The 26798-nt window shown below is 48.5% G+C and overlaps 1 protein-coding gene across 8 annotated transcripts in view; it reads left to right on the top strand.

Moving 5' to 3' along the window:
• Window positions 1-26798, top strand: part of CADM1 (cell adhesion molecule 1) — a 357922-nt gene that overhangs the window by 315273 nt on the left and 15851 nt on the right. For 2 of the 8 annotated variants that reach the window (XM_081099025.1, XM_081099023.1), the window contains exons 7-9: window positions 2644-2816; window positions 7138-7215; window positions 16898-16930. In XM_081099025.1, coding sequence (XP_080955151.1) covers window positions 2644-2816; window positions 7138-7215; window positions 16898-16930 — 284 coding nt within the window. Of the gene's footprint in view, window positions 1-2643; window positions 2817-7137; window positions 7216-16897; window positions 16931-23877; window positions 23932-26798 lie in introns of all 8 variants that reach the window. The other 6 variants (XM_081099027.1, XM_081099024.1, XM_081099029.1 and 3 more) reach the window with 5 other exon arrangements.

The following is a 26798-nucleotide window of genomic DNA, read 5'->3' as shown; positions in this document are numbered from 1 at the left end:
TAGTTTTTAGACAAAAATTAAGCTGCTGCATTTAGGGCCAGTGGAGGCAAACGAATTTGCCCTACCTTTAATTTTGCTTCTCTTTCCCACAAAGACAAGTGACTACTGGAAATATTTTTGTTAGTAAGGAATGATTCAGGAACTTTTCTCAAGATATATTCCGGGTGTCCCCCCAAAATGTATATACACCTTAATAGCTGATAGCTCAATTTTGAAAACGAAATGTATTGTAATAAACACTGCCTTTATAATTGTTCCAAGTGTGTGTATACATTTTGGGGGGACACCCTATATAGGTATGTGAGGAGGACCAGCAAACACTCCAGTGTCATTGCAGTGTGAAGAAGTTGCTTGCCCCTGCTGAACGAATGAAGGCGAATTAGAGAAACTGTGTCATCACTAACACAGCAAGACCCACTGCAGGTGTCCTCGGTGCAGCTGGGGAGGAGGGGGACGTCCAGCAAGTGAAGATGGGTGTTAATGCTTCTTCGGGGAAAGTAATCCTTGGAACCCTAAAGGGGCACCTCGGGTCAGTGCCGGGAGTGGCACTCAGACTCCCAGTGCCCCAGGAGGCACGGCGTTGAGCTCCCCCTGCTGTCCCCCTGGCATGATTTTTTTCCTCTCACTGTTGCTGACCAGCGTCACTATCGCCGTTTTCGTGTAAGGAACTTAGAGCCTCTGAACAAGAAGCTTTGGAAAGGGTTTTCCCACGACAGCTAAGCACCCGGGGTCGGGAGCCCAGGGGCCTGGCCTCAGGAGGCTCTCTTCCCTCCACCCCTCCAGCGGCGCGGCCCTCTCCCAGGGCAAGGACTGGCTGCTCCCTGTCCTGGCCACTGGGGATTGCAAGGCGACCTTAGGAAGTAGGAGCGTCTTGCTCGTCTCCTGGCGTCCAGAGTTGCTGGTGTACACGCCCAGCTGCGGAGGGGCCTCTCCTCTGAACACTGGAAGACCCGACGTCTCTTGTGAAGACTGCTTGAATTATGCCCTAGTGAGCAGCTCACCTGCCTCCACACAATCCCCAGGAGAGAGAATTATCCTCACGGGCCTCTTGCCACTTGGGACACCTACGTTCAGCCACATTAACTGCATTTCCAGTGTATGGCTCGCTAAACTATATTTTGTTTATCTATTTCTTCTGCTGAAGGGGGTACGGTATTTGATTGCATGTGGCACGGGGTTGGTAAATGTCAGGTTCCCTTGGGACATTGATGCCAGAGAGGGTGTTTGTGCCTCGAGCACAGGAACAGGCGCGAGTAGGAGCAAGCTGGCATCCGCGGCTGCTAACCCGCCCTGCACGTGGCCTGTTTGCTCTCTCCGGAAATTGCACACAATACAGCGATCATTGGACTTGCCCTTAGAGCTGTGCACGGGCTCAGCACCCACCCCACTGGTGGGCTCAGCTGTCAGGCGCAGGGCCGCAGTCTGCCTGCAGGGGGCCCACTGGCCGCTGCCTGCACGGAGCACATGCGGTGCTGATTCTTAAATGACCTACGGGCTGTGACGGCGGGCGCAGGTGTCATTAAAGAAAAGGATAACTTCAGGTCCCCTTTGGAGGTTGGAATGCTGCTGGGCAGGCGGCCCAAGTCTCCGCCCCCAGCGGCTCCTTTGTCACATTGCTGCCCCTGGAGGTGGCGCTGGGACAGGGATGTTCCCCGCACTGGAGTGGGGGCCACTCTCCCTGCAGCCCCATTGAGGCACAGTCCTGTTGTGGCTGCAGTTTCCTCGGAGGTCAAAGGAGCCGCCTGAAGGAGCAATAGTTGTGAAGATACTTTTGAACGATAATTTGTGTGTGCAATTTTGGCTCTGGTGCATCTTGTGAAATGTGCCTTTTCGTGATGGATGCGAATGTGGTACTTAAATCACTAAAGCACCGTGGTCCCTGCAGAGTTCGCCCGTGGGACTGAGGAGTCCTGCAGGGATGACCTGAGGCCTCCAGCTGTGGGCCTTCGGGTGCACACAGGGCGAGCGGGGCAGGGGGCCTTGCAGAGCCTGCAGAGGAGGCACCGCCAGGGAGCACAGGACCAGGTGGCCGGCGGGCAGCGGGGCAGTGCCGCTTGGGTTGGAGGAGGGCAGAGGAAGTGAAGGCATCTTTCCAGAATGAGAAAAGGTGATCTTCATAGAGCAGAGCGCAAAGCAAGCGCTCCTCAGATGTGGACGCCCATCCCTTTTTGTGAAACTTGAAATCCATTTCAATATCACAAGTGTCTTCTAAGCAAGTGTCTTGTTGTGCCAGTCGCCACCAGATGAATGCGTGGGTCGCTAGCCAGGGATGCAATTTCCCCTCGTTAATGAGATGAATAACAATGCGTGAGCTCTGTCCTATCTGAATTGGTGTGAAACCAGACAGCAGGGCAGACTAATAGGGTGTGCTGGTTATTTTCTGATTTGTTGAAGATAAATTGGAAATCATGAGACTCCCAATTGTGGTGTGTTGAAAGTTTTTCAACACCTGATAACGTTTAAAGAAAATTATATTCCAAACAAATGTTTTGGAGACTTCACAGCTGTAATTCTGTGAACTTAAACTACCTGCGGTAAGTCCTCTTTAATTGCGTCGCCCTGCGTGTGATTCAATGTGGGAGCGCGAAGTCTGCGCAGACCTGGTGCGGGAGATAACGCGCCCGTCCCCCCTCTTCTCCGCAGGCCTGTCAAGGTAACCTGGGTGCGAGTCGATGATGAAATGCCCCAGCACGCCGTGCTGTCCGGGCCCAACCTGTTCATCAATAACCTGAACAAAACAGATAACGGGACGTACCGCTGCGAAGCCTCCAACGCCGTGGGGAAAGCTCACTCGGATTATACGCTGTATGTATATGGTACGTGAGATGCAGCTCTCCTCCCTTAGCCGCGGGACATGTTGCTGCTGCTTGTAGTTCTCTCCCCGAGTCTTTGGTCAAGTTGAAAACCCATAACCCAGTTGTTTCCTTCAAGAAGCAGGGCCTGGGGCAGACCCCAGCGTCTCCCCTGGGTGCCAGGTCTCTCCCTCTAATCAGGGGCCTTCCCGCCAGGACAGCGGTATCCCCAGCACCTGGAATGGAGCTGATGTGAGAACTCCAACCGTACCAATTCATGCTTTTCAGCTTAGAAAGTTTATTCACATTAGTATTTTCCTATGGTGCCTGGGTTAACCTTTCTCCTGCTTCGATGAGCAAACTACCCTATTTTCAGCATGAATCTGTTACATTACAAAAAGGTGTTGCAAGGCAGTAAATAAATGGGAAAAAAAAAAACAGAAGGTCCTTGGTAGCTACGTTAATGACCTATAGAGACTGCTTTAGACACAATTTTTTAAAAAATTTGTTTGCTTTCTTAATATCTTTTTACAGGATTGTTAAAGTATGTTACAATGAATTTCATTCTCTAGTCACATTTTAGTGAGCATCCCACCATGTGCCGGGCATTTTAAACCTTTTCCCCGTTTACATCTTCCCGTCAGCTCCGTGTGTGGTGACTGTTCCCCCTTAGCGGAGGGGCCACCGCCTCTCCAGGCTGATGACAAGCCGCGTCTCTCCTGCTCCGTGGCAGTCCCTTGGTTAGTTTAACACCAGGAAAAAGAGCCATGAACTGACATGACACAGAATGAGTAACCATAGGCAGGAAAATGCCAGCGTCTTCTAAATATCTGAGGTGTGAGTGTATGTCTTTCTTCCTGTTAGCAGTGTAAATAACCCCACTGTAAGTGTACAAGTATACACATATACACAAACAGACATGTGAAATATTTATTTACAGCATACTTAGAACCTGGCCACTTTCCTTGTGAAGAAAATAGAAATCACATTCTCTTTGATGAGATGGAAGAATGCTTTACACCATATCTACAGGGATATTAAAATAAAATCTGTAGGCCATACCTGAGCTTTTGGTCCTTAGCATAATGCAAAATTAAAGGACCACTCCTCATCCCCTATTCAGTAGACTTCTGAGGTCAGTGTTTGCTCACTGCCCCTGTTGTCTGTGACCTGCACACGATAGCATTCCTTCTCCCCAGTAGTTAAGGAGGTCAGAGCGAAGGAAATGACTTTTCCAGGTGGGTGCCCTACTTTTGGGTGACAATCCACAGAGCTACTCCGTCCCTCAGACTATTCACGATGTGCCACTGGCATCGCTGGAAGGTACATGCCTCCCTCTTGCTTCCAAACTCGCCCCTCTGCTCTCTGAGTCAGGGTTTGAACCTCAGGCGGTCCCCACATCGCTGTTACCCAGGTTTAGACTTTGGTTCAGCTCTCCTTAAAAGTGCAGATTGTAAAAAGTAGTGACAGATTTCCACCAGCCTATTATATGCTTCCTTGATTCAGAAGACTCAGACATAGGAAAACAATGTTGATTTATTGTACTTGCTGCCCCTGCATCTCAAGATGAGAAACACTTTATGGGTTTGGTGGACAGCAACATGTGGATAATTTTGGGTACTAGCTCATGGCTAGTATTTATTCCACACTCTAGGATGACTGGCTGTATTACATGCATAATCACCTCTGATCTCCACAATCACATCAGGAGGTAAGCATTGTCTTTATCCCATTTTACAGATGATAAAATGAGGCTTAGAAAGGGCACATGACTTGTCAGAGTTCACAAGGTTACTAAGTCAGAGCCATGGTCCTTTGACTCCCAAGTCCACAGGGACATTTGTATCTTTCTTTGCAGTTCCTTTTATTCTCACTGATGGCCAATAGAAAAATTCCTCCAATATAAGACTGCTCTTTTGGAATTAACTCACTGGGCCAGAGTGCATTATTGGGAAGCCAAGAAACATAGAGACCTGCATGTTAGGTTAGCACCTGTCATTCACACATGTCCCCACCAGGATAGGGCTGGTCCTTGACGAGGGCCTGTGGGATCTGCACTGTACCACCTCCTACCTACCGCTGTGCCCCTCGCAGGCCTTGGAAAGCAGGCTAGAATACTCACCTGAGGTGTTGCTAGTCCGTTGATAAAATATTCTAGCAATTTGAGAAGATGGTGAATAGATTTTCTTTTCAAAGCCGATTTACTGTGCTACTACATTAACTTTCAAAGTACTTTATGAGCTAAGAGTTAACATGCCTTTACAATGTTTAATTCTCCGGAAGTAACTTCTGTACCTCGAGAATCTAGCTGCTTCGTGCCTGGGCCCCAATTTGTTTTGTTCTGTTGCTTCTGTGTGTCAAACCCAGCTCATTAGCTCCAACTCTGCATTTTTTAACTAGTGGCTCGTGTTGCTCTTGATGCTGGACACGATCTGAGCACCGAGGTTTTTTACCTGTTAGCAGAATCTAATTCATTTAGGTCACTTGAGCCAGATGTGAAGGACAGCATTTTCCCCAGCAGTGAGGAAAATAATTGAAAATGTGTGATTGTCCACAAAACGCAAAGAACTGTTGCCCTGAGTCTCTGCCCTCATTAGGATGGCCCAGTCCTTGTTTATAAGCATTTTTTCAAATCACCTTCAGGTCCCCTTTGATTGACTGGTGGACATCACATATGTGTGCCAATATTTTTACAGACAGGTACAGAAATAGCAGTCTAGGGTGTCAGGGGAAGCCCCCAGGTACAGATGTGGCCATTCAATGATAAGTATTGTAATTGAACCAGCACATTAGCTGCCCACTGCTGGGCAGCAGGCGCCTCTCTGAGTGCAGTGGAGCTGGGGACTGGAGGGAGCGGAAGTCTTCAGTGCTGGCTCAGGGCCAGGGCGCCTTTTCTGCACCTACACGTTAGGGGGGGGGGAGGGCAGTGCGTCCAGGTGAGCTGCCAGGTCACACCTGTGGCCCCTGAGAAAGTGTCTCAGGAGCAAGACTGAGCACGCTGCCTGTTCTTCTTAAAAAGTAGTTTTGAAATCACCAATTTAATGGTTTTTACTTGGAGGAGAATGAGATTTTGTTTTGTTTTGTTTTTGTTTTTAGTGGATTCCTTCTAGTCTTACGTGAGGCTGATTTAACAATAGCTTAAACTGCTTGTGTCCTCAACTTAAATGAATAATGTCTCCCATAAAACGGAACAACTTGCTGTTGATTCTTCACTGTCAAATGAGCACATGTGTGTGTCTGAGAGAAGTCCGTGAGGGACATTAAAACCTCGGATTATTGATCAGTAGTAAGAATCATTTGAAACAGGCATTACAACCAAGAACCAAGATCATGTTTTCATAAACTTTCAGGAAGTTGTGCGAAGCCCAGTAAAGGTGCAGTATGTAATTAAAGTTTGATGTATTAATTAGACAGTCTGAGAGCGCACTTGGAGATTAAAGGACACCAGATGTGTCAGGGAGAAAAAATTGACGTGCTTTAGATAAAATTTAAAATCAAAAGCCTTCGAGTCATCTTCTGCTCTGTTACAGCGGAATGGTGGCTTAGTTCAAAGTCTTGCTGACAGTTAACACATTCGGTTTGATCATTTGGGCTTGGAATTTCTCTCTTTCATATTTGCCCTTCCCTTTCCCCAAAACCTCAGCGCCTGACAGAGGCTTCCCCTGGGACTCCTGGCTCTGAGGGTCAGGCCTCACTGACACTTGGTCCTCTTGTTCACAAGGTGGAAAACGCTCCTTCGGCTTCATCCTTGTCGTCCACTTAGGTCAAGCTGTTAACATGAGCGAGCAAAGGCAACTAACTTATCAATATCGATAAGTTGTAAACTTTTATTGACTTTTAAGGAACTTGATACTTAGTGGTGGCATTCTCTCTTCTCGGTGTGGAGGTGTGCGGAGGCAGGAGTGGTCTTGCCTCCTGCTGGGCTGTGTGGATGGAAATGAGAGGGTTAGCATTCCTAAGAGCAAGGAAGCAGGAGCCCGCCCATCTGTGGAATTAAAAGTGACGGACACCTGACACCCATCCTGCCCTTAAGTGTGGAGGTGGTTTAACTTCACCTTTGAAATTGGATCCGGTGGGGGCGGCCCTATGTTTTTATTTTTCCTCCCTTCTCTACTTCACATTTCCTCATCTTCATCGACGTCATTGTTACAACACTCTTCTTAGCTCTTCCAACCATGGCTTTGGGCTTTAATTAGAAGACATAAGTCTTTGGAGGGGACTTTTGGTTTTAAAGGGGAGTCATCAAACAAACATCTCAGTGTCCTCATGCCTTTGTTTTGTCATTACTGGTCATTGTTGTGTTCAGCATTGTGGGTTTGATTTTCCTTTTTTTTTTTTTATCCAGATCCCCCCACAACTATCCCTCCTCCCACAACAACCACCACCACCACCACCACCACCACCATCCTTACCATCATCCCAGGTACGGTACGTCATTACCATGGAAATGTCCTGCTTGGTGTTGTCTTTCTGGTATGTATACAATGAGGCGTACAAGCCCCCTTTCAGTCATCGGATTTCATTGGTCCTGCACTTTGGAACTTCAGAGACTGTGTTCTTAGGTTGAATCTTAAGGACCTCAGACAGTCTTTAACATTCAAGCATTTAACAGCAGATCAGCTATCTTGCAGCTTACCCACAAGAGAACTCTTTTTTAAGCATCACTTTTTAAGCAAATGCTAGGGAAATGGCAGCCTGGTCTTAGAGGACTTGCTGGTGGCTGATGCTCAGCCATGGTTGTTGAGTGGTAAGTATTCTGGCCTCGCGTCTTCTTGTCTCCACTTCATCTTCATCCTTGTGAATGAAAACGCACAGCCTTTAACATGCCCATGTGGCCATGTTCCCCACGTGCCGCCATCCTTCCTGCCCGAGGCTGCCTGCTGATCATGCTGCCCGTTCTGGTCGCCTGGGTGGTGACGAGATTGGAGGGAGTCGCTGCCTTTGCCGTGCGGGCATGCCAGGAGAAATGTGGAGGGTGGGGCCGCTGTGGCTGCCATGACGGCTTTCTCTCTGTACCCTTTGAAGCTCCTGTTCTAAGTGAGATTCACAGTCTCCCATTGTGACTGTCACTGAGGTGGGAACCCGCCGTCCACCCCCTTCTCGGACCCCAGCAGCTCTCGCGCGGCTCGATGGTGCCCATCTGGGAGCCTGGAGGCCTCTGCCCACCCGGGAGGAAGGGCTAGGTGCCGTGTCCACAGACACGCGGGATTCCTTAGGTAAGGCCTTTGCCACTGCACAGAAACACGTCATTCTTTCTGTGAGAAAAACTCTGACAGACGACTTTCTGTTTCATTCTGCTGCCTGATGAGACTGCAGGTCTCTGGCCATGTGCCCCCGTAAACAATCCTAGCGCTGGACCTTCCTAAAATCACGGCGGATTCCCCTCTCCATCCTTCCCGCGAATGCTCTTCGCCGCCCAGCTGTGGCGCATCCTGCAGGGTGGCTTTCTGCAGGCACTTCAGTTCTCACCCGGGTCCGTGCGGTGGATATGGAAAAAGTCAAAGTATTCATGAAAGGGAGGCTCATCGAAACCGTTTCCTCCACCTTCAGTGGAGCAGAGAGCTCTAAGCCAGTAGTGAGGCTGTCTGAATATTCTTTATGAAAGCAGCAGTGCCTTCACTTAGGACCTTCTGAAAGTCCATCCATTGGTGCTGTGTCGCTCTAAGCTCAGTTCTGTGGAGCCGCTTTGAAGTTCTGTCTGTGCGGATTTCTGTTCCGCGTTTCCCAGCTCCTCTGTGCTCATGAGCTCGGCTTGTCGGCGTGGTGGCTGGGTGCCTCCCCTTCCTGGGTCACTGAGGAGTGCAGTGAGGTGCTCCTTCCCAGCTCCCATTCCCAGAGCAGCCGTCACCCTCCACACCAGGCCGCTGCCTTATGACTTCTCACCTCTCGTCCAGGGTGCCCCTCGTAGGCTGCGCTCGTGTCCCCGGGTTTCCACCGCCCCTGGGAGCTGCCCCGTGGGTGTCGTCAGTTTCATCGCCGGTTCTCAGGTCCCGCACAGGGAGCCCTGCAACGGTCCGTCCATCCTGTAGACTTGCCCACCGCCGGCTCAGTAGCTCCCTGGGGTGGGGGCGGGGGCTGCGGAACCAGCAGGCGCACCGTTCAGGGTGGCCGAGCCTGCCTCGCTGTGCAGCCCTACATTCTCTCAGTGGGGCAAACTCCCTTTGCGATGGCCTGTCTCCGGCTTAGGCTTTTTCTCTTGTTAAGACCTGTCCTCCCACCCCCTGACCCCTCCCCACAGTCAGTGTCAGTGGCCGGAGAGGCGCTTGATCCCCAGCCCCGACTCTTCACTCCACCCCCCGCTGCTTGCACCCCGCTGCTGTCCCTTCACGCTCACGCGGCAGACCCTATGTTGAAGGGACACTGTAAAAACAAGAGTGCTGTGCTCTGCCCACATGGAAGGTGCCTGTGACAGGCCTGTTCCAGCGTCGCTCTCTCTGCTCTCGGCCTCTCATTCAAGGCTGTGCACGGCGATCTCCGGGCGCACTGTGGCTCCTGTGTCAGCTGCTGGCCCCTCTGCACACACAATGCACTCGTGGTCATGAATTCCCAGAGCCTCACCTGCACGCCCATGAGCAGGTCGACAAAAATTGCCACTAAAACAAATTGCCACTGGAGAATCTGCTGCCTTAACGGCTGTGATCTTACAGGCTCGCCGTGTCTTAACCAGCCGCTTTGGATCTATTTATCTTGCCCAGAAAGTACAGCCGTGGAATTTAACATTGGCTCCCTTCTCCAAACAGATTAAAGGTTATGAGCTGAATGGTTCTGCGTCCCATTGAATAAAGTCCAGGCTATCCCCCGGACTTGGGTCAGTTCCTACAAATTGTCCAAACCGAGCCTTGCCAAATGGGTAGCCAAGTTCATGTCCACGCTTCTCTCCTGCGCTGCTCGGTGTGTTACAGCCACCATTAGCCTTAACAGCCTCAGCAGCTAGATCCAGTGACAGAGACATAAAGCCTGAACTTACAGAAGCCGCAGCCATCTGCTTTGTTTTTTCCCCCCAGTCAAATGCAATAACTGCAGCCCACTCCCAGGTCAGAGTTTCATTATGAGAAAATGTACAAATTCGACAGAAAAATGTTTGTAAACTCCACAGGTCAGAGTTGATTTCTGGTGTCTCTGAAAGGAAGTATTCCACTGCTGCCTTTCATCCTCTGCCACAGGACACCCAGGTTGTCCCGTTAGGGAGGCAGGCTGTCCTTGAGTTCCCTGTCGCCCCGCCCTCAGAACAGCCAGAGCTTCCCCCCCAGACGCTCAGAGAACACTGCAAAGGCCGTCTGCAGGTGGCCCCGGGAGGAGCAGAGTGCCCGTCCTCCCTGGCCTGGGGGTCCCCTGCCTGGCAGGCAGCCTCCTCCGCGGGCGCCTGTGCAGGCTCTGGAGCGGAGGAGTATTTGGCTTCCCAAGCCTGTATGGCCTTAATGGCATGAGAGTCTCTTTCCCAATGAAACAGCAGACGCACACCCAGGCGCAGACCGGAGGGAGGCGCGGAGCCTCGGCACCCGCTGTGAGGCTCTCTGGTGTCTTGATGTCCTTCGTGAGGGTTGATGTCCTCACCATCTATCTCTGTTCCGACCGTTGCTATTGGCAGGGACCCCCCCCCTTTGAAAAGTCACCCCAGGTTGTGGTTTCATTCGGGTGGGTCTGTGCTCTCATGTGGAGGAGCCACCTGCGTGCCTGGCGTGGTCCGGAGTCCTGTGAGCACAGACACGGCCTGGCCGGCAGGAAGCCCTCACGAGGTCCCTCCCGGAAACCAGCCCGAGGGGCCTCGCGGGGGGTTGGGTGCGTTTTGTTTCACTTTGAACTTTTTTGAAGGCGGTTGACGTTTTGTGTGAGGCCCACATCGAAGTCCCGCTCTGCACTGGTGACAGCTTTGCCTGCCAGTGTGGTCACACTTTCCCTTGGGCTGGAGGGTGGGGGGGGATGTGCGCCCCGAGGCCTGTGCGCACTGTGCTGTCTGCACTGGCCGCGTCCTGAGTCGGGTTCGCCAGCCACGGGGCGCCAAGCTCGGTCTAACCCAGCCGTGGGCAAACTACGGCCCGCGGGCCGGATCCGGCCCGTTTGAAATGAATAAAACTAAAAAAAAAAAAAAGACCGTACCCTTTTATGTAATGATGTTTACTTTGAATTTATATTAGTTCACACAAACACTCCATCCATGCTTTTGTTCCGGCCCTCCGGTCCAGTTTAAGAACCCATTGTGGCCCTCGAGTCAAAAAGTTTGCCCACCCCTGGTCTAACCCCTCCGGCTCACGGCCCTCAGGCCAGGGCTTCGACCTGCAGGCCGCCGCATGCGACCCCCCACATTAAACACTGAATCACCCCAGAATAAGGAATGAGTAGCCATGGGGCCGAATTCGGAAGCACATTGAACACTCCCTTCATAGCAATGAAGTAGGTCGTTTCTAAGTGAGGTTTTCTCCTTTTTTAAGTACATAGCCAATTAGGATTTTTTGTTTCTTGGAAAAGAAAATGGCAAGGTTTCTCTGATTGGCATCTGAGAACTGAAAGCCCGTTTCCGTGGGGCAGTGAGTCCCGCCCTCAGGTTCCCGTGGCTACTTTGGCTGCCCATCCAGTGCATGAGCCACCCTGTGTGCGGTGGGTCTGGCATCAGTAGAGGAAGTGACGCGGCTTGAATTTTCTAGGGACTTTGCTCTGGTAAAGGAAGAAACCTTTCGACTTGGGGAAGTGAGCTGTGGGAGAGAAAGAGCAAGGTTGGCAAGCTGGAGGTGGGAGAGATAGGGGCTGGAATAAGAAGAAAGAACGGCATTTTGGAAATGAAGCCTGAAGGCCAAACTGCTTCCAGCTCCTGCCGGCAGTGTGTGTGCTGTGTGTTAGTTCCAGGCGTATACTGACCATCGGTGCTAGAACGTGCTCATCTTTCATCCCAGAATGCTCTCCAAATTGCCCTTTCCCTGGAGTTGGCATGTGCTCTGTGAAACGGCTTGTCATTCAGCGCTTCCTGAGCTTCCCGGTGCGCCAGTGTGGCCGGGGACGGGCACGTTACTAGGTCCCTCGTAACTGCTTATGCGGCCTTTTATGTAAGAGCCACCTTTTCAAGTTTTGTCCCCAAAGAACTGACCCTCTTTTCATACTATTTCCATGTTACTGATGACCATAAGCCCATGACCAATAGCAACCTAGCCCACCAGCTTGGGCCCGGAGTGGCTGTGAGGGAAGGGAGGAAGTTAGCACACCATAGTGACGAAGCTCCTGTGATCCTGCATTTTTCAAAAAAAGGAACGAGACGGAAAGTAATGCTTCTATCATAATTCCCATACTTTTCTGCTCCTTGTTTAAAAGTAAGTCACGAGATAAAGACTTCACATGCTTCCATACTGAAGCTCTACCAACAGTGCAAACAATAACGTCGTGCAGGCAGGTTTCTCAGCGAGAACGGCGTGAGCTAAAGTGAGGACTTGGCAGAAGGGCCCAGTCCCGGGTCTCACGCAGGGGGGATAGCAGGCGCTGCCGCCGCTCCCCTCTCCCACCCGCACCTCCTGGCAGCACCCTCTCTGCCCTCGCCTCCCTGTGCCTTGCCCCTTTCTCCCGCCAGCATTCACTCCCACGTGACACTGGGATTGCTTCCTTGTGAAATGAGGCCTCTGTACAGACTCCTATGGTTTTCAGAACATCTGGTTCTCAAATGGAAAGATCTCAGGGGCACAGCAGCACCAGCGAACGTTTCTGAAGAAGCTTTATCCCAACTTGAAGCTGCTTAACCAGCACCCACCCTGTTGTTCTGGACACAGTGTCTTCACTGCCCGGGGCGGGGGGGGGGGGGGTGCGGGGGGTGCGGGGGGGGGGCGCATTCAGGAGTCAGGACCCTTGTCGTAGCTCTGACTGGGCCTTTAGCTTCATTTTGTCCCTGTCCACTTCTCCTGCCTCTGAGAAATCAGAGTTTAATGAAAGCACAACATAGATGGAAAGAAAATTAACCGCAAAACCAGTAGAAAATAAATTTCGAAGTTTAATTTTCTAGCACGTGCTTTTGCTTTCAGTAGATTTCAAATACGTATAAATAAATAAATAAACACAAAGGGAAGATTTTAGATATAGATATAGATAGATTAGATATAGATTAGATATAAATATAGATTTATATGGATTAGAGAGAGTTAGAGAGAGATAGATATAGATTAGATATAAATATAGATATAGAATAGATATAGACATAGACATAGACATAGATATAGATATATTGGCCAGCGCAACATGCCTTTGATTAAAGGCAGCTCCCTCACACAAACTGAAAGGGAATTCAATTAAGAAAACCATTGGCTCCTTATTAACTTTAGTTAAGAAAGTAAACTGGGGAAAGTGTATTAAAATGCGTCTGGACTGCTTAGTATGCTTTCATTTAAGCTTATGACAATCAAAATGGGGGAATTTAAATTCTTTACAATTAAGCACTGCTCTGGAGCAGATTGGGCTCGTGGTTATTACACTGCATTGTTCTATACCCCGTCTCCCCCGTCCCGTCCCCCCCCGCCCCCCCAGCCTCACAGTGGCTCATGGCAGAGCAGGGGCTGCGCCGAGCAACTGGAGAAGAGAAGGTATTTAAGGTTGTGAATTTAATTTGGTTCTAGGATTTTCATTTTCATTTATGGCCCCCGTTGTGTTTGAGAGCACGGACTAATTTATGGATTAGCTTTAAACCCCCAGTCTGTCACACTCGTTGAACAATTCTAAGTTGGAGAGAATCCATATGAAAGGATTAGCATGTGCCACAGCGGAGCTTACACATGACTGTTTCAACTAAATATTGCCCAGCTGCCTCTCAGGCAGTAATTTCTTTTCTACTTGGTTAAATGGCTAGTGTCTCTAATATCACACATTGTCGGGCCTTTCTTTGTGTGAATATCATCTCCCGCAACATGAAATATAGATGATGTTTAATTTATTTGAGCTCGGGCCCCGTACATTGTTTGTGTGGTTGGGAGACTAAGAAGAAAAGTCCATATTTAGTGAAATGCGTCTTTCTAGTAGCAGCGTGGGGCCCGCCCTTGGACACCTCAATGCCATTCCTGAAGCAGCTGGGGAGTGGCTGGTGAGAATGGGCACTCTTGCTGGGTTTTCAAGAACATGCGATTGTTTTGTGTTGACCACATAAGACAGATGTACAATAAATGTGCCCTCATTATAATTAAAATTAAAATAAAGACAATAGCTGGGCAAAGCCTTTTCCATTTCTAGCCCTTTAGCACTGCAAGTCCAGCTCAGCCTTGTGGGGCCTGTTTCCCCCGTAGACCCAGCTCAAAGGGGACCCTTGGAAGGCGGCACCAAAATGAAGCTGGAAAAAGCCTCTGTTAGGGTAATTAGGCACTCTCTTTTTTCAAGCTAATTGTAGCATTTGTAATTTATATTGGAAATGTACTATTTGCCTGTTGCCTGCTGTACACCAAGAACGTTACCAAACACTGCGTGGCCCCCCGCGTTGATCCACAGGAGCGGGCTTGCACATCACCCCAGTCTTCTGATTAAGATCCCCTTATAATCCCCGCTGCACAGGCGGCCGCTCCAGAGCCGAGGCTGGTTTCTGCATGAAGTCGTAATGCAATTATGAAGGAGAATTAGATTCTGTCACGGTGCTCTCCTGTGGGGAGCGCAGAGTCACTTCTAAAGAATTGTTTTTTTAATTCTTTATTTGAAATAGCCTCTGTTCAGGTAGCATACCAGATGCTCTCAGAGAAATGGGACCAGCGGCTCCGGCACACGCCCTCAGGCGTGTGCACTCTGTAGCCACAGCCTCGTTTCTGCTGCATCTCCTGCTGCACAGCCGATCATGGTTCCACCGTTACCAGCTGCAGAAACGCTGCTGTTCCACTGGAATGCTTGAGAAGTGATTTTCCTTCTCACCCTCCCTTTCTCCTGCCCTTTGGGGTACCATTGATGGGTTTCCCGTCCCCAGAATGGGGAAGCAAGCTGCACTGTGAACCTGCCTTCATTTATGTTCTCGTACCCACCTGGAAGCTGACGGCCAGCTCCCCTTAGTCTGCCTTCATCGTAAGCTGGCATGAAGTTGTGATGTAGGGAGACAGTAAGTTTAAATTGGGAGTCACTGGTTAACGCTAAGCTATTCTTTGTGAGGACTCCACCCTCTTGCTTTCATTCTCTACTAATGATTTACTTGGTGAAAATAAAGCATATTAGAAACGCTACTACAAAAATAACGAGCCAAAGTGTTCGTTGCCTTTTGTAAATGCTGAGCGGAGCAGTGCCTAGCTACACGATGTGTGAACATGCGAATAAGTGTTTCAGTACAAAGTGCATTGGATTTTGCCTTTGAACTTGGAAGTCCCTCAAACTAACATTTGACTGGGATATTTCAAGTAAAGACATGTGTGGACTGTCACAAGAATCTGGTGTAGAGGTTTCAACTGTGCAATTTGGGGTGTTTTTACTGCTATTTTATTCATACAGACTCGACTTGTAAGTATCGTGTTCTTATGTGGTGAATTTTATGCTTTTCTCTCCTTCTTCTGTTCTTCAAAAACCCAGTTAAAAGTGAGATTATGCTACAGTAGCCGCTCAGACTTGTGGTTAATTCTCGCTCCTGGAAGGGCTCTGAGCTTTGACGGAGTGGGATCCTAAGGAAACTATGCCAACTGCAGGGAACACCAGTGTGGTTCACATGTCATACTTACAAATGGGAAGCACCAGGCTCATTTGACCCAAAAAAAAAAAAAAGTGATGTTAGCGTTCCAGTGCATTTAAACATTGCCTGTGTTGAGTCCGAAATAGTCTTTTGAAATCTCCAAAACCCGTGAAAATAGTGACCAGCTGAAGAGCTGCATTATAGAATGGACAGGTCACTGCTGCAGTGGTACCCAGAGCCGCACCTCTGTGCGAGGGGGACGTGGAAGGAGACACGCTTGCGAGGCGGAGAACGGAAACTACAGCCTGGCCGGGCGGGTTGACATCGGTATGGTGCTGGCGAGAAGAGTGGTGTTAAGTGGCTGGGAAAAGAATGTCATTGTGCATTTTCTAGACGTGTGTGCCGCCTCCCCTGTAGCGAGAATAAAGAGCATGTTTACGGCGCGCCTTGAGTTTGCCGGGAGGAGGAGCCTGGAAGGCCAGCGGAAGAAGGAGACACGCACCTGCATCGGGGCTAGAAGGAAGACGGAGCACATTTCCTTCCGCAGCAAGTGCATTCGGCAGTGACAAGACCACGCGCAGTCTCCCGAGGCAGCCACGCAGGCAGGGCTCCGGCGGCTCGCAGCACGCATGTGCTTCTGAGTTGTGAGCCGAGGGCTGGTGGAGACTTTTAATTTCTGGAGTGTCACGGGATTAGAAGTGGCATCTGGCAAGTTAACATGGGTGTTTCCATGACAGACTCCTGCTCGTCAAATGTGCCATAGTAAGGTCTGCGAATGAGGAGTGGCTTAGTGGTGTGTGTGCGTGCGTGCGTGCGTGTGTGTGCGCACGTGTGTGTGTGTGTGTGTGTGTGTGTGTGTGTGTGTGTGTGTAGAAACGAATCTGAAAACCTTGACCATGTTCCTTGCCAGGGCCTCCCGATTACCAGAACTGCCCAGCTAAGTTCTGCCGAAACAACACTGGGTGAAAAACTGGGACCCATATATGCATCTACGGGCACCTGAGCACAAGCCATAGAGGATCCAAAAGTGCAGCTGAGTCAGGGGGGCCTGACGGGCAGCGCTGACCCCAGTGCCGGCGGGCGGGGTTCGAACAAAGGCAATGTTTGAATGTCTGAATGCATCGTTTAGCCAGCTTCCGACAGCTTTTGTGTCCAGTCCTGAGCCTGATGCGTTAGGAGCCGTCCGCCAGTTCCTGGGCTTGCACTGGTGTTTCTTGTCACGTTGCATGTTCCCTGACTACGCCAGCAAGCAGGTGTGCCCTGGCAGGACCCAGAACCAAAGGGCTTACTGTCCTCCCACTGGCTCGCAGCTTTGAGCTGAAGGCATGTCTTAAAACAGTGCAACTCACTTCAAATGCTTTTTGCTTTTCATTTATTATTGCTTGTCACGCGATGTTCTTTGAAAGCTTGCTCATATATTATCTGTTCCATTTTTTTTCCATTTTCCCTTTTTTTGCATGCCGTTCCTCCTGTTTCTTCCCTTCCTCCAATCCTCTGTTCCTGTCTGTAGACACAACGGCGACGACAGAGCCAGCAGTTCACGGTTGGTATCACATTACTGTTTATCTATTTGCTCAGCACTGCTGAGAGGCAAGGCAAGCCTGGGAAAAGAGCAATGCAGTCTTCAAGGGCGATCGTGTTCCAAGTAGACTCACCCCGTGAACATGCCGCGATTCTTAACGGCTTGAAAGATGGCGAGTCTTGTCATTTCTGTTGTGAGCCCAGCGGCCAGAGTGGCCATCTGAGGGCAGCCTCCTCACTGGCTAGATGGCAGGAGCATCAGTTTGCACCTCTTCCTTAGTCATGTAACCCGCCCGACACTAAAGCACCGGGGCTCTAAAACACTGACACTGGCCTACAAATTGTAGCACCCGCATTCCAGGCCCGGGCCAGAGTCCCGCTGCCGGAGGAAGGGGCATGAGCAGTTGAGCCTGGAGGTCGGGGTGAAGCGTCCTGCCCGTCTCGGGGCTGAGGAGGGCCGTGCTCTTCGGTTCACTGTGCCCCCGACTGTGTTTACCTCCACGGCCCATCCTGGTTCACCCTTCACCTCTGTGCATAAAGGTTTATGCTAACATTTGCCAGGAAACATCTCCAGACCAAGAATGACACATTTGTATATTGTAACAGCATAAACTGGAAATTTTTTAAAAATCATTTGTGTGTAGGTATCGTGTAGGAAAAATATTAAAAAGTCAGTTAAGATTTTAACCAAACGGTGATAAAAGCAGAGTAAAGCTCAGGATGGGCAGAGGGACATCCTCTCCCCAATTCCACCACTGACAAGCTGGAATAAGTCTATTAACTTTTGATGTCGCTCCAATCAGAAAATCACAATCATGTTTCATCTGTAGATTATTCATCACTTAGCGCAGATCTCACCGTGCTGATACTGTGCTAGGAGGCAGATATGTCAGTTTAAAACGGGCTGAATTTTAATAATTGGATCCAAGGGGATTACTCGGTAAAGGGCCTACTTAACTCACTGTGCATGTTGTGCAGGGTTGGAATCTATCACTTAAATGGCAGGAGGGGACCAGCCAACCCTGTGCTGTTCATTCAACCTTTAGAGAAATAGCTCTTCCTCGCGCAGCCTGGCTCCTTAAATTGACCCACATTGGAGGACTCGCCCGCTGGAAACCTCTGAGCAGAGCCTGTCCTCTGAGCCGGCCTTGAGGGGCAGGTTTGGTGCTTGGATGTGTTGGTAGGGAATTCTGAGAAAGTAAAACAAACTTAGGGGTGCAGCCATATAGCCCTCCCCACCCCGCCCCAGCTCACCCTGCTCTTCCCTGCCATTTGCACAAAGGGAAAGTTCACAAAAGTAAGTTAAAGGGCCAAATACACCGACAATCATGAGAAATCAATTAGGTATAAACTTCACTTTCTAAGGTTAATGCCCCATAGTGCCTGTTACATCTCCAGGATTGCACTCCATTAAGCTCAGTTATTTGTAGGTTTCATCATTAATTGAGCACTTCCTGACTTTTATCGATTATTCTCAGAGCTTTAAGGCTATTTTAATGTAGTTCGAGAGATTTTGCTCTATTCTTTTTAAGATGCTTTGAGTTCTGAGCTTCCTATAATTAACTCCAGGGTCAGATGTAACCATAAGATTCCTGAATTTGTGAGATCTTCGAAGAAATATTGATCATGTATTTCCTAAGACTCCAAAGTTCTGTTTTCTAGGTCCCTTCACTAAAGGCTATGTTCTTATGTGCCTCTAAGGGGAGTGGCTGGAATTGTGTGGGGCATTCACAGGAGGAAACATGCCCCTGGCCTGGAAAATGAGAAGTTTGCTCCAGGGCCAGTCTGGAGTGTAGGACACCATTCTGATTCTGTAAGGGCTTCCTCTCTGGGGAGAGGAGTGAGGTGGCCTCCTGGCGTGGTGCAGTGAAGGCACACTGGGCGGCAAGAATAAATATATATATATATACATACACACACACACACACACACACCACGTATATATTCCGAAAACAGTGTATACACACTTCAACAGCAGATCGCTCAATTTGAAAAAGAAATGTATTTTAATCAACACTGCCTTTATAATTATTCAAAATATCCGTACATTTTTGGGACACACTATATGTGTGTATATACGATATTTTAATCATACATATGATTCCTAACATCAGGAGAGAAGTGAAAACCCAGGCTGATCCCTATATGCTACATTTATGAATACCTTCTCCAACTCACCTAAAATCCTCGTAGCATCCTCCCCAAAGCGTCCAGCCACTATTTTGAACAGCATATTCTCCAGCAAAGAGCTTTAATGAAAACCAAACTATTGCTTAGAATGTTACTGGCCGAGGGGAAAGTCCCAGGTCAGCTGGCGGGAGTGAAATGGTGATCGGAATGTGGTGGAAACTCCCAAGCAGGGGCCAGGTTTCCCAGGAAATGACGCTAGAAAATGGGTGTTATTTGAGCGAATTGCGGCTAAAGCCCCCCGTCAGTGCAGTTCCCGTCTGACTTAGAGTCGCCGGCGAGCAGCTGAGCTGTGTGCCCTCTGGAGCCCTGGGCCTGGGAAACGCGCAACTTAAATGACAAGACACATCAGGTCAGCCAGCGACCGCTTTACTGGTCGCAGGAGTTCTTATATTGGATTTCCTTCCATAGTTCTCTTTTGTTAAAAGAAAAAACTACTTTTACAAAAAGCTTTCCCTTTGAAGACTCATTGAAACACTTTATTCAAGCTTGTGTTGCTGAAGTATGTATGAAGTAAACTGGTTGTTTATGTATGTTGACCATTTGTTCTTACCAGTACCTGATTGGAACAATAAGCATGTTTTGTAAGGTTAGAAGTGCATGGGCATGATTCAAAATCAAATGGATTTTCTCCAAAAAGAAACTAAACAGCAATCAGCCACTCTGTGTTGTTAAGGATCTAATTGGTAGGGAAGATAGACAGGCGTGTAAGAATGGACTTTTTAGACGAAGGTAGCCGAAGGGGTTTTCTCTGAAGAAGGATCCTGCGCATTTGTGTTTTTGGAGCTCATCCTTAAGGCCTGGCCAGGAAGGCTCCTGTGCTATGTGTGCATGTCGAGCAATGCTGAGCACAGCCTGCCACGCCCTGGCCCCACCTGCTCTGAACCTGACGGCAGAAGTGCATGAGTGACTTCCAGCACGGATGGTGTACCTGTCATGATGGCTATTGATGTGTGGGTGCGTGCGACGGCCTTTACTTGTCTGTTCAAATGTGGGTGCTTTTCTGTCTGTGTCTTGTGCCTTGTTCTTCTGCCCTATGTGTCCCCTCCGCCCCACCCCCTCCCCGTGTGAGGGTTTGGGTGACAGCATGCCTTTGGTCTGGAATAGTGCTTGTGCTTTTGCTGCACTGCTGTCAGCTGGCCTCTCCCCATTCCAGGTGTCCCTCCCTCCCTCTCTCCCTCTCTTCCCTTCTTCCCCCTCTCCCTCCCTCCCCCTGTCCCTCTCTCCATCCCTCCCTCTCCCCCTCCTATTTTATTATTATCAAATCTAACTGTTCTTTTGCTTTCCACCTCTTGACACATTAGATGCTGACGATCTCATGAATTTTGATCTCCCAAATGAGTTTTTAAATATTTTGATTCAGTATGTAATTGTGGTAAGACTCAAACTTGGAACCCCTCTGAAGTAATTTTTCACTTTCCTTTTAGTTTCTAAATGTTTATATCTTAGTCCACTGCCCTTAGGTACCTGCCCCACGAATCTCCCTTTCCTTGACTGATTTTATAAGCAGTGTAAGCCATGATAACATTCCAAAAGCACATGAAATTCTTATCTTACTTTCTATTCTAATGGTGGGGAAATTCGGAAGCCCATTTTAAAGGAAAGCGGCCAGCAGTGCGCATCATGACAACCTCTATGTCCGCCACCTGTGTGTCCCCCTCTGCACAGTCCGTCTGCGCGCGCAGTGGCATCCGAGGCTGGCGTTCAGCCGGGCTCTGCAGACTCGCGGGCCACCCGCGGCAGGCCAGGCGCGGGGCAGGCCTGCGGACGCCTCGGCCTGGCGCGCAGCTTGGGAACAATGTGCTGCTGTCCACCGTGAACCAAATTTCTGCTCCTGGGAAGAAGGGAGGACTCTGCAAAGCTGACCAAGCAGGAAGAGCAGGAGGCCTGAGCTTTTAGGTTAAAACCGGGGGCACCTGCAATCTCTCGTGGCTGGTGATGGAAGTAAGTTTCCATAGTGTGCCAGGGAGCGGACGCGGGCTGTAGGTAAGAGAGAGGCGTCTGCTGCTTCTCACAGTGGGCGTGCTTCCCGGGCCCGAGGGCTCAGGTTTTGTTTCCTAGAGGTTTCATTGGATCATTCTCTTTTGAAATTTTCTTTTTTAAAAGATAAAGGAAACTCTAATGAACTGAACCCACAAACATTCACATTTTACTTGACCTTGAATGTATTTAACTAGGATTTCTTGCTGTTACTAAGTTTTGAAATTTTCCTTAACCCAGTTTAAAAATCATAGCACTTCCAGAAGCCAGCAGTGTCCATGGCAGAGGAGGAATAAGCACACAGAAGCTCTGTCTGAAGAGGCTGACTGTGTGCAGTGCCTTGCAGCACAGCAAGAAGCGCAATCCATGTCTCCTCAGAAATAGACCGTTGTAGTGCAGATAGTAAATTATCATGTTTGCCCCTTAGGACTTTATTAATTGCTCAAAAAGATCCCATGGAACAAAAGTAAACTTGCACTTGTTTAACAACATTTCAAGAGACTGTTGAATAGATTTTAATGAGAAGTGATGAAAGGGCTTTAACGGTTGATACGAAAGTTTAAAGAGAAAATTCAAGAATGTGCTTTCCTCCTTATTGTTAAGTTGTGAAGATCCCTTCTGAAGACTGTTCTCTGCCTTATAAAACACATCTCCGTCTTCTTTGATAAAATGAGAGGTCTATAATTTTTAGCGTGGAAGAAAACTACCTAAGTCACAGCAATTTGGGGAGGTAAATTCTGTATCTCCTCACCAGCACATGCAGTGCTTCAGTAAACTCTCCCTGATTATATTTATACAGAAATGATCCGACTTTGGCAGAGCATATAGATTCATAAAGTACAGTCGTGGTGCAAAAACAAATTTAATGCCACTGACGTAAATGACTGCCTACTTTCAGATGTAATCTGAGCAGTAGATTCCAGATGACTTGGTATATTTTAAAGTTTATGCCATTAAAAATGACAGTTTTGTCTTTAATGAGGTGTATATCAACTGTCGCTTTTTAATGGGAAACTGCATATCAATGATATTTCATAAACACATTTGTCTTTATTTTTTAAAATTAGCTTTCTACTGCTCTCTCCAAAGAAACACGCTTGAGTGGTAGCGCTACCTACTTGACTTATCCTTGTTTAAGGAGGTACAGTGCGCGCCAGGCATGTATGTAGACGCTTTGATATTCATTGGCCACGCAGAAGTGAGGGATTAGCCTTCTGAGAAGTGCAGACTCATAATTAACTACAGAGGAGTACTTTATGTTGCCCATTTATAACAATCATTCAAATAATTGTATTCATCAGTCTTTATACAATGGATCAAGCCAATTAGAAACAGGAACACTTTCAACCAATCAGATTTCAGAACAAATGGATAGATTGCATCTTTACTCAGTTACCTCTATAATTTGTTGCATTACTCACCGCTTTCCCTTTAGTTGCCTACATCCCTAGTGGGGAGCACTCATGGATTCAAAACCTTCCTGGTGTTAATTGGCACCTGCCCTTGAATATTGGCATCAAGGCCGATGATGCGGCCACGTCTTCTGATAGCACCAGCCTAGCTGTGATAGTCATTTGGCTCGTGTAGAAAACAACTTACAAAACCCAAACTTTTATGACCATTTTTACATGAGTGTTTCCGTTACTTTGGGTTTTCTGAAAATAGTGCCATCAGTTTGCATTGCTTGTTTCCCGAGCATTTGTTTTGGCTGCTTTTGTGCTCTGGTTGGTAGTTCACTGAGTGTTACTCCCAAATCCTTAACTCAGCAAACACTGGACATGTACTTTGTGCTTGACTACAAAAGAAGGGAAAGATGAAAAATAAACAAGATGTCCCCTCTCTTAAAGACCTTGCTATGTAATAGGTCCACGAATATCTTCAAAAGTGAGAAGTCCCATTAGAGAAACATGAGCGACCTGTGTGAATTAGAGCCGTTGGGCAGACAGGACTTTAAGTAGAGCATTGAAGAGCAAGGAAAGGCCTCCAGGATTGCCCAGCATGTTGGGGTGTTTAGAAAACATAAAGCACAAGGATGGGAAGCCATCTCCTGGCTGAGCCCCAGCCATTCTCTCTCTGCTTTGCTCTTTTAACTCAAATCAGAGCCCAGCGGAGAGCCATCACAGCTGGCCGACACTGGTGGTGAGGGGGGCACGGGCATGTCAAACCCCCACTGGAGTATCTCCTGACCTAACTGCTTTTTCAGCTTTGAGAGTTTTATTTTTCAAGAATACCTCTGATTTTTGAAATTTTCTTTTTTAAAACAACCATTTTGCAAATCAGATTTTCTGATGAAGGCATAGCCTGCAATCTGCAGTGAGCAGATGCTATACCATTTAAAACAAGTGCTACAACAGCATCATAAATTGATCATAAACTGCATTTGTCAGTACTGGCAAAGGATTTCAATTTACAGTAAAATGTGAAATGAAACTCACATCAGTATGTAACATGTAAATATATTTGTATTTAAAAGCTATATCGGCATCAACAGATACAATCGGGCTTTATTTATTTTTCTTTTTTGCATGCTGTTATGAATGAGTGATTTTAGACATTCACCTTCATATTTCATGTGCTTTGAAAGTGGAGACTGAGGAATCCTTCTGCCTTGATTGTGTATCAATAACAAAATCAAATGATTGGAGAAATGTACTTACCTACGAATACATTCAAGCTATCCAAAAAGAAAGAGATAGCAAGAGATTTGGCTCATGTTTTTGAGACATTCATCCTCAGTTCTTAAGTGTTTTGTTTATGTCCCTTGAGGAATGAAAAGAAAAACGATTTGTTTTTACTTGTAAGGCCTTACTCAGTTGCCCAATTCCGCAGAAGAACTGGACAGTGAGGACCTCGCAGGTAAGGGCTAGTCATTGGGTAAGGCACTGCAGTGTCCAACCTGTGGGTGCTCTGTCCACGTCTACAAAATGCCCATTTGGTTTGTTGCGCAATCAATCGATGAGCAATTGTGGATTTTGAGACTAAAGAAAAACCAATGTTATTAACACTGTTTTCCTCCCTCCCACCTCTCTTCCCTGTGGCAGCGGCTTGTACATTTCAAACGGGGGCTGATGCTGTGAATGCAGTGGAGGTCAAGTCATGGTTGGGATTGTGCACAAGCCACTCAGTGCAGTAGCTTTAATCAAGGTTTATGTCCTCGGTATATGATGGCTCAGGAGAAAGTTTGTTGCATTATAAAGCACTTTAAGGATGTTGGATTATGAGGCAAGATCTTTATTTTTGAAAACTCCTATGGACCTTTTACTGCCATGGAGTCGGTTAGAAAAGCCTGTCATCGTATTCTTGGACGCGGGGTGGGGAGGGAGAGGACGGAAGGGGGCAACGGTGTGCACACCGTGAGGCGAACTGATGGTCCGCCGCAGACCTTTCCCCGCACACTGAGCTCTTGCAGAAGTAGGTTTCATGCTTGATTCCAGGATTTAGGTGTTACTAATCCAGAATAAGAAGCATATCCTAAAGGGGGGGCATTTAAAATGGTCAGAGCTAAGCCATTTCATGAGCTCCCGTCCCTGCCAACCAGCTGCGGCTTCGTGCCCGTTTTGCTCAGTCACTTCTTGGTGAATCGGTGAGGAGCCCCTCTCATCACTGGGAGGAACCAAGACCTGGCGTTGTAGGTGCCCCACAGCCTGCTGGGAAGAAGGCTCGGGGCTGCCCTTCAGTGCAGCTCCCTTGAAGAGCTGGTTGTTGAGGTAAAGCATTAAATGCAGGCCCCACCCAGGGAGAGGAAGCCAGCACCCACCACCAGTCCTCCAGAGGCCGTGTAAGTATTGCCTCCTCTGCTTCTGCCAGCCCCCAGGAGGCCTCCTCCCCTGTTAGGGGGCGCATCTCAGCCGGAGCTTAGCTGTCGGATGTGTCCTGGAGTGCCAGCTCCAGGACATGCCGGCCTCGCTCCCTGCTGTGTGCCTGCCCCATAGTATGCCCACAGTGGGATAAGACACGTGGGTGGGTTAGTGAGTTCCAAACCCCAGTGAATTTACAGAGATAAGTAAACAGAAGATTGAGAAGACAACCAGCCAGCCATCAAGGAAGGGCTTCCTTTTTGCCTCTCAGCTGTGGTCTCTTTGGAAAAGTTGCAAACACCTTAACGTGAGTTTCTGTTAAAATGAGAGGAGACAAGTCCTCCCTGCGTAGAAGGCAATGCATCCGTGAGGGATCGCTGCCTCGGTCTGTGCCACTCCACCTGAGAACACCGACAGACACGGGGGCCGTGGCGTTTGGACCTTCTCAGGGTCCTAAGAAAGGCCGCGTTCTCTGTCCCTGACCCTCTTGGATATTAGCCACACGAGCATCCTTGCAGAAGTCGTGTTTCTCCTCTAGGAGAATGGGACGAAGCAGCCACCTCCCCTTCCCCACCACAGCCTCAGTGAAGGACTGTTCTGGGTCTCAGCGCCGCACCGAGTCAGACGCTCCCTGCTGCCGTTCTCTCAGTCACCCCAAGTCAGGAGCAATAAACCAACAACTGTTTGTGTTCATCATAACGCGGTTGCATTAATCCTGGCACTGCTCCCTCCCCGCCTCCAGGAGTGCTGCCATCCTGCCTGCTGAACACCGCCGTCCATCAGGCGCCAGGCTGCCTTTGCATCTGGCTTGATGAACTAATCAAAAACTGATTAGCACCTTTGTTCAAAGGGGATGCTGATTAATCAATTACTATTGATTGTGAGCTTGACTTCGCTCAGCAGCAAAGAGACATCTGAAGAGGCAAAAAACAACCAATAAAAATTGAGCAGCTGTCATACTGTTTAAATTTATTAAAACAAAATACATTATTTTTTATGAAGCTGTCTTGAAATGGGTCAGTGAAGGGGAGCATATTGATTGAGAAAGGATGAACTTCTCAAATTTCTGTAGCCTAGAGACTAAATTCAATTATAATACAAGACAAACAGGTTAACACCTGCCTTAAACAGTCCATCAATAAATTAGAGTAGGTGTTGCCCGCTTAATGCTAAACTGTAGTAATGAATCATATTTCCATTCATTCCCTCTCTATCTCGGTGGAAATTTCATTTTTTTCTTAATATGGATAAATATTATATTCTGCATTTTCTTCAAAATGATAGTCTGTCTCTCAGCACCACCTCCTCAGCTCAGGACCGTTTCCTAAGCAACACGGGGCTCCTCCCCACGCAGTGAGCCCGTGGCCCGTCTGGTGCCTCTGCATTAAGCATTGTGCTTGTGTAGCTCCGCGAGTGTTGACGCAGAACCTGGGAGCTTCCACAGGTTGGCTTTGAGCCCTTCTGCTTGCTTTGTGGGTGTTAACTTGACAAGAGTTTTTAATTGTTTTATCAGTTACATCTGGTGACAGCTGGTGGTTATTGCCCCCCACGTGGAGTAGAGTAGCTTTAAGCCTCTTTTCCTTCCGTTTTATTCTAAAACTTTAAAAAAATGTCTCCAACTGCCGCAGCCATGGCCGGGCCTGGGGGTCTGTGGAGTGGAGTGCAGCGGTCAGCGCTCCGCGTGCCGAGAGCAGCCCATCAGCCTTCTGCTTTGCAGCAAAGGCGTGGCCGGGAAGTTCCAGAGCTGCATGCTTCCCCCAAACACTTCCTCAGCTCCCGCCCTACACAGGAGAGCGTGGTCTGGAAAAGTCCTACAGCGTCTCCCTCGCACTCCATAGCAGCGTGTGGGTAGAGGCACGTTCTAAATGGCTTTGATAATCCAGCCAGGTGTTTAGATAATGGAAGCATTTAAAGGTCTTTGGATCC

This window comes from Myotis nattereri, assembly GCF_964212035.1.
Source record: "Myotis nattereri genome assembly, chromosome: 9".
Classification (NCBI taxonomy): Eukaryota; Metazoa; Chordata; class Mammalia; order Chiroptera; family Vespertilionidae; genus Myotis; species Myotis nattereri.
Note: the sequence above shows the minus strand (reverse complement) of the source record. Positions and strands in the feature narration are given on the sequence as shown.